At 34.4% G+C, this 15,930-nt stretch overlaps 1 protein-coding gene, 1 long non-coding RNA gene and 2 other non-coding genes across 5 annotated transcripts; 3 read left to right on the forward strand and 1 right to left on the reverse strand.

Moving 5' to 3' along the window:
• Positions 1-1,420: 1,420 nt before the first annotated feature.
• Positions 1,421-5,483, forward strand: LOC138706651 (uncharacterized). The gene is made up of 3 exons (XR_011334039.1): positions 1,421-1,645; positions 2,066-2,171; positions 3,278-5,483. It is a non-coding gene; the product is annotated as an uncharacterized lncRNA (long non-coding RNA).
• Positions 5,484-6,178: 695 nt separating this feature from the next.
• Positions 6,179-15,710, forward strand: l(1)10Bb (BUD31-like protein). Of its 2 annotated transcripts, none has more exons than XM_069836197.1 (4): positions 6,179-6,400; positions 6,613-6,735; positions 14,067-14,233; positions 15,404-15,710. In XM_069836197.1, exons 1-4 carry the CDS (start codon positions 6,307-6,309, stop codon positions 15,452-15,454), a joined length of 435 nt encoding a protein of 144 aa, XP_069692298.1. In that variant the 5' UTR covers positions 6,179-6,306; the 3' UTR covers positions 15,455-15,710. The 2 variants fall into 2 exon arrangements, with proteins under 2 accessions (XP_069692298.1, XP_069692299.1); XM_069836198.1 differs by having other exon boundaries at positions 6,300-6,435.
• TRNAD-GUC (transfer RNA aspartic acid (anticodon GUC)) lies at positions 13,514-13,585 on the reverse strand. The gene has a single exon. It is a non-coding gene; the product is annotated as a tRNA-Asp (tRNA).
• Positions 13,934-14,005, forward strand: TRNAD-GUC (transfer RNA aspartic acid (anticodon GUC)). Its single transcript has one exon. It is a non-coding gene; the product is annotated as a tRNA-Asp (tRNA).
• Positions 15,711-15,930: the final 220 nt, after the last annotated feature.

Here is a 15,930-nt window from a genome sequence, read left to right on the forward strand (position 1 = left end):
GCAATTCTAGCTCTAGATAAAAATTTTCAACTCCAGACTTGCTACAAATGACATTAAACCATCACTAGGAAGTGATTATTAGAACATATGAATCACAGAACAGTAATATCAAAGTTCGGGTCAGAATTTATCATATATCCCTGTGTATCAAATATCCCCAGTCTCCCCTGTCTGATGATCCCATAAGTTTTGGCGAAAACGTAATACAAATATGCACATTATATAACATGTAAAGAGTTATGTCTTAAGATGTTTTAATCTGATAAGTCATTGACAGAATTAAACACACTTTTATATGAATTGTAAAGTGTAGAATTTTGTTTATGAAACAGAATTTTCCACACTGATAACTAGGTACTAATTTTTACATGTAGAAATGTGGACAGCTGAGATGTGGAAGAAAGTTATTGTGGTCTTCATTCTTTGCTCTGGCCAAGCAGAGTGCCCACGTCGGTGTTCTGATATGAGACCTACATTCAAATGTGACAACAGACCATCTACCCTCAAATGTATAGAAACAAAAACAATGCAATTCATGATAAATGATGTAGAGTTGTTTGGTATAGAAAGATTTTTGACGGATATTACTTCGGATTGTGTGAGAAGAATTTCAACAGACTACGAATGTTTTCGTGTAACACATGTTCTTAAGGCAAAAGACTTCACCTTCTTGTATTTTGGTGACATTGACTATGAGGCACCAATTATTCGCCTAGGTGTTATTGATACACGTGTGAACAGTTCGTTTATTGTACATGCTTTGTTTCATAAAAAATTGAAAGTCAAATTCCCTATATTTAGAAGTAAGAAATGTGTTCCACATCTCTGTTCAGAACGGCTAAAAATCTTCTTCACAGATGATTAAGGAAATGAAAGCCCCGTATGAAATAAATCAGAAATTTATCGTTGGTCCACACATTCCAGCTAAGAATGTGGAAATATGTTTCAAAGCTGTAATCTACATTTATTATACATTTACATAGCAGAGGGCAGCATTTTTTATGTGTAAATTCTTGACAATTTTTACTATTTGAAGAGTTTGCGGGAAAAACGATGAATGTCACAGTTTTCTTAAGGTTGATGTCATTATCTAATTCAATGGATTACTGCGAAATTTAATGTTGTTCTTATGAAAAATGGTAAAAAGGAGAATTATCACCACGAATACAGTAATCCTTTCCTTTATTTTCTATAGAAACAGCACTACATCTTGCAGTTATAGACTCAATTAGATCATTATGTAATCCTTAATAGAAATGTGACATTCATCGTTTTCCCCGCTAGCTCTTCATTTTACAGAGAATCTGGTAATTATGTTACACATAGGCCAGTTTTACACTAAACCTAATTATTCAGTTACAATGGATTAATTGATTGTTTGTATGATATGATTTTTTAAATTCATTTTTCTGTTATCAGGGGGGTGCAACTTGACTTGAGTTATTTACAATGAGAACTGAGAGACATCTACCGACTTTGGTAAGCCTCGTTCCTTCAGTAATTCCTCAATAGATGGCAAACAAATCAACAAATCGAATTCTGCGTCGATATTTTGCGTACCGATATGTGTTTTCATTTCTATTTCAACATGGTTTGGGTAATAATACTCAGAAGTTTTGTGCTACACGTGTTTTCTTCTATTGAGGTAAGATGATATTTACGTACTTATTTTGCAGTGGAGATCTGAGATTATACATTAAACATAATGAGCACTTATTGTGTTGTTTATTTATGTATTCGTGTCTTTTGTTAACGTGTGTTACATGTGTTCACCTATGCTATTCTGAGAAGGAGGTGATATTTAGTACTTATTATTTTACAAATGGAGATTTATTTGCTGAAATTATAAATATAAGTGAATAATTATTGTGATGTAGTTTTAACACATTGTGATTGAAGTTATTGTGAGGTGACATGATTGATACGTTTCAAGCAAACAATGCAAGAATTAAACACATAATAAGTTTAATTAACTTAATTGATTTATTAACATAATATGTATTTATTATTTAATTACTTATTAGGGATGTAAGAAAAATCACTGTAGTATTGTCTGTCATTCCAGCATGTCCCAGAAAACCTGGGTAAAAGCTTGCTCTGTGCCTGGTTGTCTGGGGTCAAATAGAAGGGATTCGGACTTACCATTTTTCCACTTCCCGAAAAATGTTGAGGTTAGTAATATTGTTTACTTAATCTATATTCCTTTAAATTACTCTTGTATTTATACCTACAGAGAGTAATACAGCAATGTTTTTTTTAGGCGAGTCCTTTTTTATATGCTAAAACCTAACCTAACATTTAAGCACGTGATTAGCTGTGCAATATTGCAGTAGCCAAACATGTTTTGTGATAATAACAATATCAATAGTAGTTGCCCAGATCAGCTACACCAAATAAAGTGCAATCTTCTATTGCTTCACAGGTTTCTGTGAGATTTATACAGTATAATGTAAAACACGTGGTTTTATTTTGCAGCCACAAATACTTTCAGCATAAAAATCGTTTAATGCTTACCTGTACGGTATATTCTAATGCATTGTTATAGCCCGTCTCTCCACTTCTTACAAGTATAACACTAGAGAGTTTAAGAACGCAATACTAGAGAAATAGACAATTTCCCTAGTAACCTAATTAAGTCTGGCCTCTCACATGTTATGTTGGTAATAAATTAGTAACATTGTAACAAATACGGGAGGAGCTACAACAATACATAAGTATAAAGAGATGTCATAGGATTTTTATTTTGAAATTATTTGTGCGTGGAAACTAAAATCACATGTTTATGACTATATAAATCACACAGAATCCAGTGAAACAAGAGGAAACTGTGTCTCTTTTGGTGTAGCTTTTCAGGAAAAATACCATATTACATATAAAAATGGATCAAAAGAAAAGGTTCTTATTTAGTACTGTCACTAGACAACCCTACTTGAAATAAAAGTATCTGAGAATGCGCAACAGTCTTTTTGCATTTGCATGTACAAACTTGGACTACTCCCGTTTCACAAATTGTTGTTGAAAACAAAGCCGGCATTGTCAAAAATGCCTAGAAATTCTACAAAGTAACTACCTAATTGCATATTTTGCTAGTTACATAATCATAGACCTAGAAAGAGACTCGATCTGTATGATATACGAGCTTAGAGTTTCGAACAGTATCATAAAATTCGTAGTTCTTAAATGCCCCAGAATATACAATAGACCCAAGGTTGTATGATACTAGAGTAGGCCTATTCTATATACTGGTAATTCTAATTAATACTTCTACATTTTACAGGGCTGTACATTGGGCAGAAAGTATAGGTGTAACCTATACCGAACATACTGCTACGACACTGTTCAACAGAGTAGTATGCAGCCGTCACTTTTCAGAGACTGATTTTAAAACAAGAGAGAAAAGGTCTCAACTGGTCGGCAGTTCCATCTTTGGATGGATCAATCACAAGCGCACATTCAGACTCACAATCGAATTACCCTTCATCCGCACAACTTTCTTATCCTTCATCCATTCTATCAACTATACGACTTTTACCAGAAAATGAACTTACCCAATTGTCTCCTCAAAAAGACCTCAAATTCCTACAACCCTCAAAAACCTATCGAATAAAGTCCACAGGCCTGTGTCCCTCCTCCTTTGCCAAAGAACACATTCCAGTCCCACCAACACCAGACATATATTACTGTCTTCATATAGCATGTCATTGTATCAGTTTGTTTTCTAGTGAAATTACAAAAGTAGCACATAAATAAACATTCTTCGACATAAATATCTCATTTCCTCACAATAAACATTGTACTTCGCTGAGAAAAATGTGTTAAAATGGTTTATAATCTTGAACACTTGCATAGTATACGAATTTAAACAATTTTTACTTACAAATGGCTTTTAAGGAACCTGCTGGTTCATTGCCGCCCTCACATAAGCCTACCATCGGTCCCTATCCTGAGCAAAATTAATCCAGTCTCTATCATCATATCCCACCTCCCTCAAATCCATTTTAATATTATCCTCCCATCTACATCTTGGCCTCCGCAAAGATCTTTTTCCCTTTGGCCACCCAACTAACACTATATGCATTTCTGGATTCGCTCATACGTGCTACATGCCCTGCCCATCTCAAACGTCTGGATTTAATATTCCTACTTATGTTAGGTGAAGAATAGAATGCGTGCAGGTCTGCATTGTGTAACTTTCTCCATTTTCCTGTAACTTCATCCCTCTTAGCTCCAAATATTTTCCTAAGAACATAATTATTACATTGCTAAATATTCACCAAAATGATTCTAGAATTTCTTATAGATTTGAACCTATTTCATGAGTGATAAAATTTGGAAACATTGGTAACAGTAGTGTGTACTTATGTTGTGGTATGTTTCACCAAGGCCTTGGAAAATTTATCGGTTTAAAAGAATTTCTAACACCAAACTAGTAATGTAAATGTAATGAAGTGCCATTAATTAGAATCCATAAGATTTTGACTTCAATATTATGGTAGTTAGTGATAAAAAATGTTAGTTGTAGATTCCACATCATTTTGCTGCATGCTCATGACTCCCCTTAAACAGTGTGGAGAAATGTTGCAACTTGCTTTGTCTTTGATTTTGAACTATGGCTACCATATTAATAGTTTTCGTTGTTCTCTGTTATGACCAGTTGCATAAAGTATGGTTATGTGAGAGTAAATTAATTTGAATAGAGAGAGAAGAAATTTGCTGCTTTAGGTTATGGCCCTTATTGGCTATTTTTAAATCCACCCTTGATTGGCATTTACTTACAGTATAACCTAACTTTAGAGTTTATGCTCTTGATGTTTAATGTTTCAGGGCTCTTGGAAGATAGGTCGATATACACATCTGCTTTTGTCACTGAGGTTGATACCCTGTTAGACAGTTTCAATGGTGTCACAATATATCCTCAACATGGTAAGGATCTGCGCTGTAGACTTAGCAGTACCAGCAAACATTTAGAATATTGGAAAGATGCTGCTCCTATGGTAAGAAACTGGGAATTGTGTCTGTAGCGAAAACTTCAAACAATATCTCGGTGAAATGTGAACATCCCAGTTGGAATACCAATGCAGAAAAAAATTATTGTGCGTTACTTTCCACTCTACAATGTATATGTAATTGTAAGAAAATACCAATTTATACATAGGTAAATCAATTATCTAACAATGTAATCCCTAATTGATTTGTGTAATCGACAATGTACTGTGTATTTCTGATATTAATAGAAGTATGTAAACGTAAAAGTATCACTACAGAGACTCACAGAGTGTGCCCTATTAGTGCATGAATAAAGTGGCTTTTAAAAGCCAGACGAATGCATAATAATAATAATAATAATAATAATAATAATAATGATCACTGAGAGTTGTTCCTTATTATTTTGATAATTTAGTAATAATACCTGTACAATATATTTTGTGTTCTTTGTGCTTCTTCCACATTCTTTTGTGTTACTTTACAAATAAATATTTCTGGAACAATATTGTGTCTATTGTATTCATTTGTAGACGTATGCATGTCCATTTTTTGTCAGACCAGTAACTTATATTTTGTGGGAATAGATATGTTTTAAAATAGGTGAAAATAAAATAATGATTAACTCTAAAGTTTTTAACTGGTACTGCTGGAACTTAGGGACATTAATACTAATAACAAGAGGTTCCTGTATACAGAAATTAAGTCGCTAGCTTAAAAAATGTAGAAGAAGGAAATTTAAATCCCTAGAAGTTCCCTTTCCATTCCTTCCCAAACTGAAATACCAAGCTGAGAACTATTGATTATTGTTACAGGCGGGTGGGCTGGGAAAGGAGATAAAGTTCTAATCAAAATGCAATATAAATAGTGCTGTACATTGTGATTTTTTTTTCAAATGGACCTCCGCCTTTTACAAGATATATATGCAATATTGTATATTATACAGTTAAAAAAATAAAATTTGCATTCAAACATTTTCACCAAAAGTGAAGTGTTTTAAAAGAAATAATTCATTCTGTACTAGTAAATAGAATGGCTTGGTATAGTAGTGAACGTAGTTACCGACACAGCAGTAGAGGTGGGTGGTAAAATGCTGTTACAGTTTTTGTTTACAAAAGACTACAGATGGCTCTACGGTCGTCCTGACAGTTAATGTTAGTGTCGTTTTAGCATTGAGCTGCATATCTTTCTGTTATTCGTCTATGTCTCAGGCTGCATGATGATCCTGACTTGAGCCTCTCGTTTGAAATATAGTGAGAGTCCGTGCAGTGGTGTCGAGGGTTATTTCTTATTTTACTTGAAAATATATTTCTAAATAGTGTTATGCCAAAAGTAAGGAGGAGTAAGAAATCACCTCCCGAAGGGTGGGAATTGATTGAACCTACTTTGGAAGAACTCGAGCAAAAAATGCGAGAAGGTACTTGCATAACCTACAAACTATGAAGTCCTGGGGTATCTTTCTAGTACCTACGTATTTTACTGTATTATGTTAAGAAACTTTATCTACCAGAATTTTAGTGACGTAGTTCGTAAGCATTGTTATAATAGTCGATTACCTGTCTGAACTAAAAAAAAAATACTCTTTTTATATTTAATATTTTTGTTTAAAAAAGTGTTTGTTAATTTCAGCGGAAACAGAACCGCATGAAGGGAAGAGAAAAGTGGAGGCACTGTGGCCAATTTTTAAGATTCACCACCAGAAATCTCGTTATATTTACGATTTATTCTATCGCAGAAAAGCTATAAGTAGAGGTTGGTATTACTACTTCCATTATGTGACATTAATGGCACATTGTGCGATTTTCCTATTATTATTTATTAATGGCATCCAAAACCATCTTTACCTTCAAGAGTTACCGGGTACTTTTCTTACGTCGGTTGGTTCCGAGACTGTCATGCATGGAGCCACTTATTCGCACTTTTCCAATATTGATAGTCATATAGACGCTACAATATTGAACGAGAACGGTACGTTGCCGAATATTGATTTAAACATCTAGTTGTCACCGAATATTCTTATGAAATCGCATACATATTGTCCTGTTTTGCATTAGCGTAGTAGATGCTATGATGGAATCTCTGACATCATTTATCTGCTCATGTTTAGTGCGCATAAATTGTTCTCTACAAGAAAGGCTTGAGGACAAAGGACTTTACGGTAAAAGTGCAAAATCCGAGACGATACACATATGTCATTTTTGCTCTAAAGTAACTATAGAAACAAGCTATGGAAAAAATTATAAACTTTACCTCTGGATGTCTCTTTCCCTTTTCTCCTGTTGGAAAGTTATTCCCCTCTCATAAATTCATATTAACATCTCTGCCATGGATAACTTCTATCCCCCCCTCACAAAATATAATTGTTTTAATACGAGTGTACTTTATAAAGTAGCCTAAGCAAAGAAAATAATATTGATGTATTATCATCACCAGCAAGCTGACAACAATCAATAATTTACTTAGGAATTGCACACCTTATCTTAAGTCTGCTCATGGATGTAATTATTATTATTATGATCAAGATGCAAGACAAGCAACTCAGTGCGACCAAGTGTTGAGCCGTAATAATAATAATAATAATAATAATAATAATTTTATATATGATATTTTCTGTCTAGGATTCTATCTCTCTCCCCATTAGAAATCCTAATTCGCACCCTGGTTATCCTGACCCCCGCCACACGGCAGCTGCTCTTTCTGTCTGCTCTCCGCCCCTGGAGCTCACTTCCAAGCCAATCAAAATGAAATGTGCATTCGATACTCACGTATTTAGCATAACACAAGAACAAACCTAAATTACACCTATTAACTAGCTCAATTCCGCCAAAATTAAATGTTGACACGTGGTAAAAATTACACGTATTAACTATTTCACTTCCACAAAAATTAGGTGTGCATTCGACAGCCCTCACATGGTAACAATTACACCAATAACAAATTTAAAATGACCGTACTTGGCATAATCAACACTCATCTCTGAAAGTAACAATATTGGAGACCCAGATTTGCCTCTCTCGCTTCCTCACGCACAGACGTTATCTGCCCATTGAACATAAGTAGATTAATTTTCCCTATTTTCAATATGTTTTGTTGTAACCGTGTGGTTTAAAGTGTTACTCGTTACCCACAATGTGTATTTGGTAGGCAACTTTGATGGATCGCTCCTACTTTAAGCAAAGAAATAAGAAAATAAAAAGAGAGAGGGAAGGGAGAGACAGAATGGAATTCTACTTTTGCTTCCTAGATGGCGTTTTTTCTTGTTCCACTTTTCTCCGCTAGGTGTCAACCCCTACTTGCTAGTGGAGAGGATAGTGGACGGAGCTTCTATGATCTGTTCTTTTAGATTTTCCCCTTTCTTTTCCCTCTCTCATGTTATTTGTATGAATAACATACTTTCATCCATATTTAATTATCGTAATTGAGAGCTGGGTGCAATAACATCGTTAGTGTAAAAAATTGCATTTGAAGAAAACTAGATACTTACTTACTGGCTTTTAAGGAACCCGGGGGTTCATTGCCGCCCTCACATAAGCCCGCCATTGGTCCCTATCCTGAGCAAGATTAATCCAGTCTCTATCATCATATCTCACCTCCCTCAAATCCATTTTAATATTATCTTCCCATCTACGTCTCGGCCTCCCCAAAGGTCTTTTCCCCTCTGGCCTCCCAACTAACACTCTATATGTATTTCTGGGTTCTGAAGAAAACTAGATAGGCCTTGAAAATTTAAAATAATTGTTAGAAAAAAATTTTATATTTGTTAATAAATAATCGATTCAGTGCAGTGGCATGTGACTGGAGTCATAGGTCGTACAGTGGCAATTGAAACTAAAATGAAAGATAGAAAACAAAATAAAGCGAACAATGTATGAAGGAGATACAGTGTCCATGATGTAGCACTACTTTAGCCCGCAGTGAATTGGAAAAGCATCAGATAGAAACTGGCCTATACGGACTCTGCTGTAAGTTTCACTAAGATGCATTTTAATTAATCGAACTAGTTTCTTGGGAATACCAAATTCAATAAGAATATTATATAAAACTTCTCTCTTAACTGAGCCATATGCCTTTTTGAAATCTATGAATAACTGATGTACTCTGCCCTTATACACCCATTTTTTTCTCCAATATCTGCATGAAAATTAAAATCATTATTATTTCATACCTTTGATTGAGGGTCTGGCTGATATGTAAATCTCACTTGATGATGACGGAGGAAGAACAATTGAGGACCATTTTTGCAAAACTTGCTAACTGCAAAATTGAGATTTTGATGGATTCGTTAACATAAGGCAGGCCTCTACATGGTGTTCAAAGCGTCTTAGTAAAAGTGGGTTATTTCTCTTCATTGTAGTGTGTCAAAGTGTGATCGTTTTTTCAAAACTTGCTTTCTGCTATAAGTGAGACATACAGCAAAACTTGCTTACTATAGTGTTTTGTCTCTCCTGTAAAATGTAATTTTTTTTTTCAGTTAGCAAGTTTTGCAAAAACAGTCCTCAATTGTTTGTGTACATCTGAAGTCTGATTAGTGTAATACGTAACTAGTCAGTGATGTACGCAATGGAGGGAGAAAGGAACTGGCCTAGTTCCCTTATGAGTGATGCTTTGTTGGTGTCACATGTGGGGTCCAGATCTGTCTTCAGACAGTTGACTAAATAACAACTTTATTTCAATTTTAATTAAATAAAGAGATAGAAAATTGAAGTTTTTAAACGTAAAACATGACAAAATATGATAAAACGATAATTATTGAAGAGTGTGAACTCAAAACGTGTTAATTTTTCTTAAAAGACTGGGCTAATATTTTTATCTAACGGTCTACGAACTGAGCGAGCTTTCAAGTGATATTCTTCTACTACTACTACTACTACTACTACTACTACTACTACTACTACTACCTAACAATCCAATGTTGGGCTCTAGTCCCCTCTAGCTTCTTCCTCCATTTTTCCCTATCCATCGCCATCCTTCTCCATGCCGCGCTTCCAAAGAAGAGTCTGGAGTCAGTCGTAACCGCATCAATCCACCTATCTTTAGGTCTTCCAACAGGTCTTCTCCCATAAATTTTTCCTTCCAGAATTTTCTTTGGTATTCTCTGCTCTTCCATTCTGTAAACATGCCCTGCCCATTCCAGTCTCCTCAGCTTGATATGTGTGACTATATCTATCGATTCATATAGTTCATACAGTTCATATAGTTCTCCATTGTTGATTCTCTTGTATAGGACCTTCCGTTCGAACCTTCCCAGCATACCTTCTGTTTTCTTTGTTAATGTCCATGTCTCACACTCATAACATAATATACTCCTAATTATAGTTTTGTATATTCTTAGTTTATTTTTCTTATGAACGTAATTGGACTTCAAAATCCCCAAAAGTGAAAAATATGTTCTATTTGCGGCTGTAATTCTATTTTGAATATCCATTAACTCATCATGTTTATTTGTAATCAATACTCCCAGGTATTTAAATTCATTTACTTCTGCAAATTTACTAATTTTTTTATTGGGCTGTATGATTATTCTATCTCGATCTCTAGTTTGATCATCACTTTTGTTTTATCTTCGTTTATATATCAAGTGATATTCACAATAACACAAACTTTTAGGCAAGGATTGGCTTTGTTTTGGATAGAAAACACGCTTAAAATATAATGATAGAGGTCTCAAACATATCATAAAAATGGACTGAGCGAGTTTTGGAATCACATTCTTCTTCAGTTGAAGAGACAGTTTCACATCACATACCGTGATAAATTAAGGAGGAAAAATTGTATAACAGGAATGAAATCCTCTTGCTCACATATTTCTGGGCCGAAAGTTATCCTGAGAAAAATGTTCAACATGATCTTAGAATTTCAAATCAAACAAGTGTTGATTGGTAGAATTTTTGCAGAGAAGTTTTTGAAGTAATCATGCAAGATTCAGATATTAAGGTGAAGGTCACATTGTGGACGTTGATAACTCAAAGTTCGGGAAAAGGAAGTAGCCTGCCATAAAGGGAAAAGTGCCAAGTGTTTGAGTCAACTGTACTATTAAACAACGATTTTTTTTTTTGGCTCAGGGATACAAATGTCTTTCATTCACTGATTTGTTTCTTGTACAAGGGAAAGTACAATTTTTTTGTCTAGGAATTCTCTGATTTTTTTTTTTTCCATATCTTGTTTCCATAAAGCAAAAGTTGCTTATGTGCAGGGAACGGATTTATATGGACTAAAAATATATGAAATATGTAAATATATATGTAGTTATTTTTACCAAAATATGGAATTAAATATGGATTTTTACCAAAATATGGAATTAAATATGGACTTAAAATTATAAAAAAATGACTATGTACGTTAAATATTGGTACATTTTAATCAAACTAAACAAAAAATATAATGGACGTACCTTATCTTCCAATGTAGTTTCAACAAAACACAATTTTTATTGTCTGTTACCATAACAATAGGTTACAAACATTTCTTTCAAGTGCTGAAAAGTGAATCTTCTTCTATTGTCTCTGAGGATAGATTTATACTGACTAAAAGAGCGTTCGACGTCACAAGAAGTAACTGGTACATAATTCAATTTCACAATGTCTGCTGGGGATAAGTCCAAGTTAATCTTCACTGTTGATTCACCACTCATCACAGCAACAACCTTTTGTAGTTCTTCATATCCAGGGTTTTTTGAAAGTACAGTGTCCACCTTAGCTCTTACTGCATCTGCAACTTTACCTCTACCACGATTCAGTTGTTCCACAGTACTATTTATAATTTCAAAACTTTCAGATAGTGAAAGGTGCCTATTTTGGAGACTTTTGAGCGTTTTTATGATGCATGAAAATGTATGCTGAATGTGAGCTAAGTCATTCTTCACACTTATGTCACAGGTAACTGTTTTCGCAGTATCAATTGAGACTGCATCTTCAGAGTCCAATGCAAGGAGAACATTGTTAATAGAGTCTATATGTTCGGCATAATATTCAACTGCTTCTAGCCATGTACCCCATCTAGTTAAAATTGGCTTTGGTGGCAATGGAATTTCAGGGTACATTTCTTTCAACACGTTAACTCTACTGGGAGCTTTGAGAAATACTTTTTTCACTGATGAAATCAACAAATCTACTTTAGGGAAATTGTCTCTGACCACTTCTGCCACACGATGAAATGCATGCGCCACACAAGTAAAATGAGTCAATTTAGGATATACAACAGATAATGCTTGTCCAGCTTTGACCATATAAGGGGCAGCATCGCTAATAAAGAATAACACATTATCGTACATAATACCCTTTGGCCACAGGATACCCATAGCTTCGTTGAACAGTTTAACTATAGTTTTGTTATTGCACTTTTCTAGAACATCACAATGTAAAAGAATTCGTTCAGAATATTGTTCACTTAACAAACCGATAACTACATTACCAACAAGTCTACCTTCTTTGTCGGGAGTCTCATCAATGGAAACCCAAATTGAACTATCTTTAATTTCATCTCTTATCTTCTGTATTGTCTCATCGTAGATGGATGGAGCATACGTCTTCCTAAGTGTTGACTCATCCGGGATTGTATGTTGAGTATATTTTTCAAGGAATTCCCTGAAGACCTTATTCTTTAATTTGTAGAGAGGAATATCAGCAGAGATGAGAGAACGGCACAGGTCGATGTTAAACTCAGATCTTACATTCGATGTTGTTGGTTGTGTTAAAAACAATTGTCTCTGCTTGGAATTTAGTTGTTTGTTGGCCTGATGTTTACTAGTTGTAATGTGTTGTTGCACCAGGAACTTTTGTGTAGATGATACTGCACACTGACACAAATTACAAAATAATATTTTATTGTCAGTTGATAAACCATCTTCTTTAAATTCTGAAATGTAACTTGTTAGTTTTGATTTTAAATTGACTGAATGACGTACTTTTGGCATATTTACCGTCTTTATAGTATGATTTACAAAACTGAACCTATGTGTACTCTGACTGGCATTTAACTGTTGAGCTGCACAACTGAAGTCTGTTAAAAATTTTAAATTAAATTAATACAGTTTTGTAACTTACTTTCCCATTGTTGATAGGACTGCTAATTTTCAAATAACTCTGATGTTAAAGGGATTACTGAACATGTGTTTAAATCTCTATTGTTGAAATGTATTTTTAAAAGTTAATGGAATTTTGTTTTGTTTTATTGTTAAACCTAATATAATATGGACTGTTTTATATGAAATATGGAAAATATATGGAAATTAACGAAAATATGTACTAAACTCTAAAATATGGAAAAATATGGAAAATAAAAGTAGGATTTTTCAACCCTACACATTGTGAAACATAAAGATAATGCAAAATATAAATTATATTAGCTTTATAAGTAAATATGTATTTACATATAAATCCTTTCCCTGCTTATGTGTATTACCTCAGATTCTGCACTTCAGCTTTAAGTAGATTTTGCACTTCAGCTTTAATAACAATAAGTGACATGCAAATCAAGATTTCAGGTATAAATCCCTGTAAAGTTGATTTGAATAATTTCGAGGGAAAAATTGTTCCGGAGCCGGGTATCGAACCCGTGACCTTTGGTTTGACGTACCAACGCTCTACCACTGAGCTACCCGGGAACTCTAACCGACACCGATCCAAATTTTCCCTCTATATCCACAGACCTCAAAGTGGGCTGACAACCGTCAAGCAACCAACTTCGAGTGCACACTAACTCCGTGTGACTTTAATTGTGGTTTTCTGTTAACGAACAGTGACGTTTCCCTCGAAATTATTCAAATCAACTTTACAGGGAGTTATACCTGAAATCTTGATTTGCATAATACACGTCACTGTTCGTTAACAGAAAACCACAATTAAAGTCACACGGAGTTAGTGTGCACTCGAAGTTGGTTGCTTGACGGTTGTCAGCCCACTTTGAGGTCTGTGGATATAGAGGGAAAAATTGGATCGGTATCAGTTAGAGTTCCCGGGTAGCTCAGTGGTAGAGCGTTGGTACGTCAAACCAAAGGTCCTGGGTTCAATACCCGGCTCCGGAACAATTTTTCCCTCGAAATTATTCAATAAGTGACATCTTATAATATTAAATTTATGTTTCAGAGCTTTATGAATACTGTCTGCGAGAAAATATAGCTGATAAAAATTTAATTGCAAAATGGAAGAAACAAGGTTATGAAAATCTGTGCTGCCTTCGATGCATACAAACAAGGGATACGAATTTTGGAACAAATTGTATATGTAGAGTACCAAAGGGCAAACTTGAAGAAGTAAGTAAGCAAGTATTTCATTCTTACTATCTGCTGGAGTAATATGGCAGTTGTTGCTAATTTAACACTTGTTCTCCAGGGACTATTTTTAGCTGGCGATTGTATTTGCTTTTTATATTTCATGTGTACCAGTACTCCATTTCTATTATTATGAATGTTTGCATCATGACAATTCTCTAAAGAGGAAATATATCAGTTTTATTTTTGGCAGTATTTTGTGGCAATGTGGAGTATGAATGTAAATAATTACGCAGTAAAAAAGTCGCATACAGACATAGAACCTTCAGAATGTCTACAAAACTGTTTTATCTAATTTTCATTTTTTTTACTATCTCCCATTTCTCATAATGCTATTCGTTGCTGTTTGAGTGTCTGACAAGCAAACATTCTGATGGGGGCAGATAAAAAAGTTAAATTTTTTTCTTCCACCATGTTAATAATGTCAAAAGAAGTGCTTATACAAATTTTGGCCACTCGACCGCAATTACGAGGGCCGTAAAAAAATAAGTTCACCAGGGGTCGCTAACAGAAAAAAAAACACAACTTAATTGGACAAATTTATTGGAACGGACACCGCAATTGTCGAGCTATTTTTTCAACATATTTTCCATCGGAATTGAGACATTTCTCATATCATGGGATCGACAGAGGGAGGTGCAGACACAGTCAAATGCTGGTTCCGATCTGAGGTGCTACAACACAAAAATTGATCCTATGGTATGACAAATGTCTCAATTCCAGTGGGGGATATGTTGACAAATAGCGCAACAATTGCTGTATCTGTTTCAATAAATATTTCTACGCAATTGTACTTTTTTTCTATAAACGGCCCCAGGGAAAATCCCTTTCTGGACGACCTTGTAATTGCGGTCGAGTGGTCAAAATTTGTATAAACACTTCTTTTGGTGGAAGAAAAAAAATTAACTTTTTTATCTGCCCCCATCAGAACGTTTGTCTAAAACCCCCTCATTTGATTGTAATTGCAATTATGCGTTACTTTTGAAACATCTTGTATATTGTGAAACAAGGTTACCTGAAGTTCAGAGATGATGATAATTATATACATTAGGACTATTTTGACTTACTTCATTACAGTTTATTCTTTAATCATATATCGGAATAGAGAATTATAAAAAGTGTCTGTTATATATTATGCTGTGATGTTTTCAGGGCCGCATTGTGGAGTGCATTCATTGTGGATGCAGAGGCTGTTCAGGATAATGAGGACTATACTGCATATTTCTTTCACTCAATGGTAATGTGTGTGCAGGGAAGCCTCCATCATGCAGTTTGTCAGTAGCCCATTCCAGAGACGCAGTCTGCAATAACAAAACGGATTTTATTTTGTTCTGGACGTGATTTCTGAAGTGACAGAACTTAAAACAGGCTTTAATTACAAAATATTTTTGTATTCTGAAGTATATTGTATAAATAATGTAATGTGTAATGTATAAAAATAAAATCTCATCATGACTGATTCTGTAGAAATATCCTTTTTTATGAATACGTCAATGATAATTGGATAGCTAGAGCTAGCATTTTTATACAATATAGTTATACAAAGTATCAATGTGTATATATTTACGAATAATGAATTTTTAGTTAAATATGTAATAATATAAAAATATATAATCGGTCAAGTGTGTGCAATATATGTTGTTGTTTTCTAATGCCAGGCATTTGACAATAAAGTCATT

The sequence above is a fragment of the Periplaneta americana genome, chromosome 9 (assembly GCF_040183065.1).
Source record: "Periplaneta americana isolate PAMFEO1 chromosome 9, P.americana_PAMFEO1_priV1, whole genome shotgun sequence".
Lineage (NCBI taxonomy): Eukaryota > Metazoa > Arthropoda > Insecta > Blattodea > Blattidae > Periplaneta > Periplaneta americana.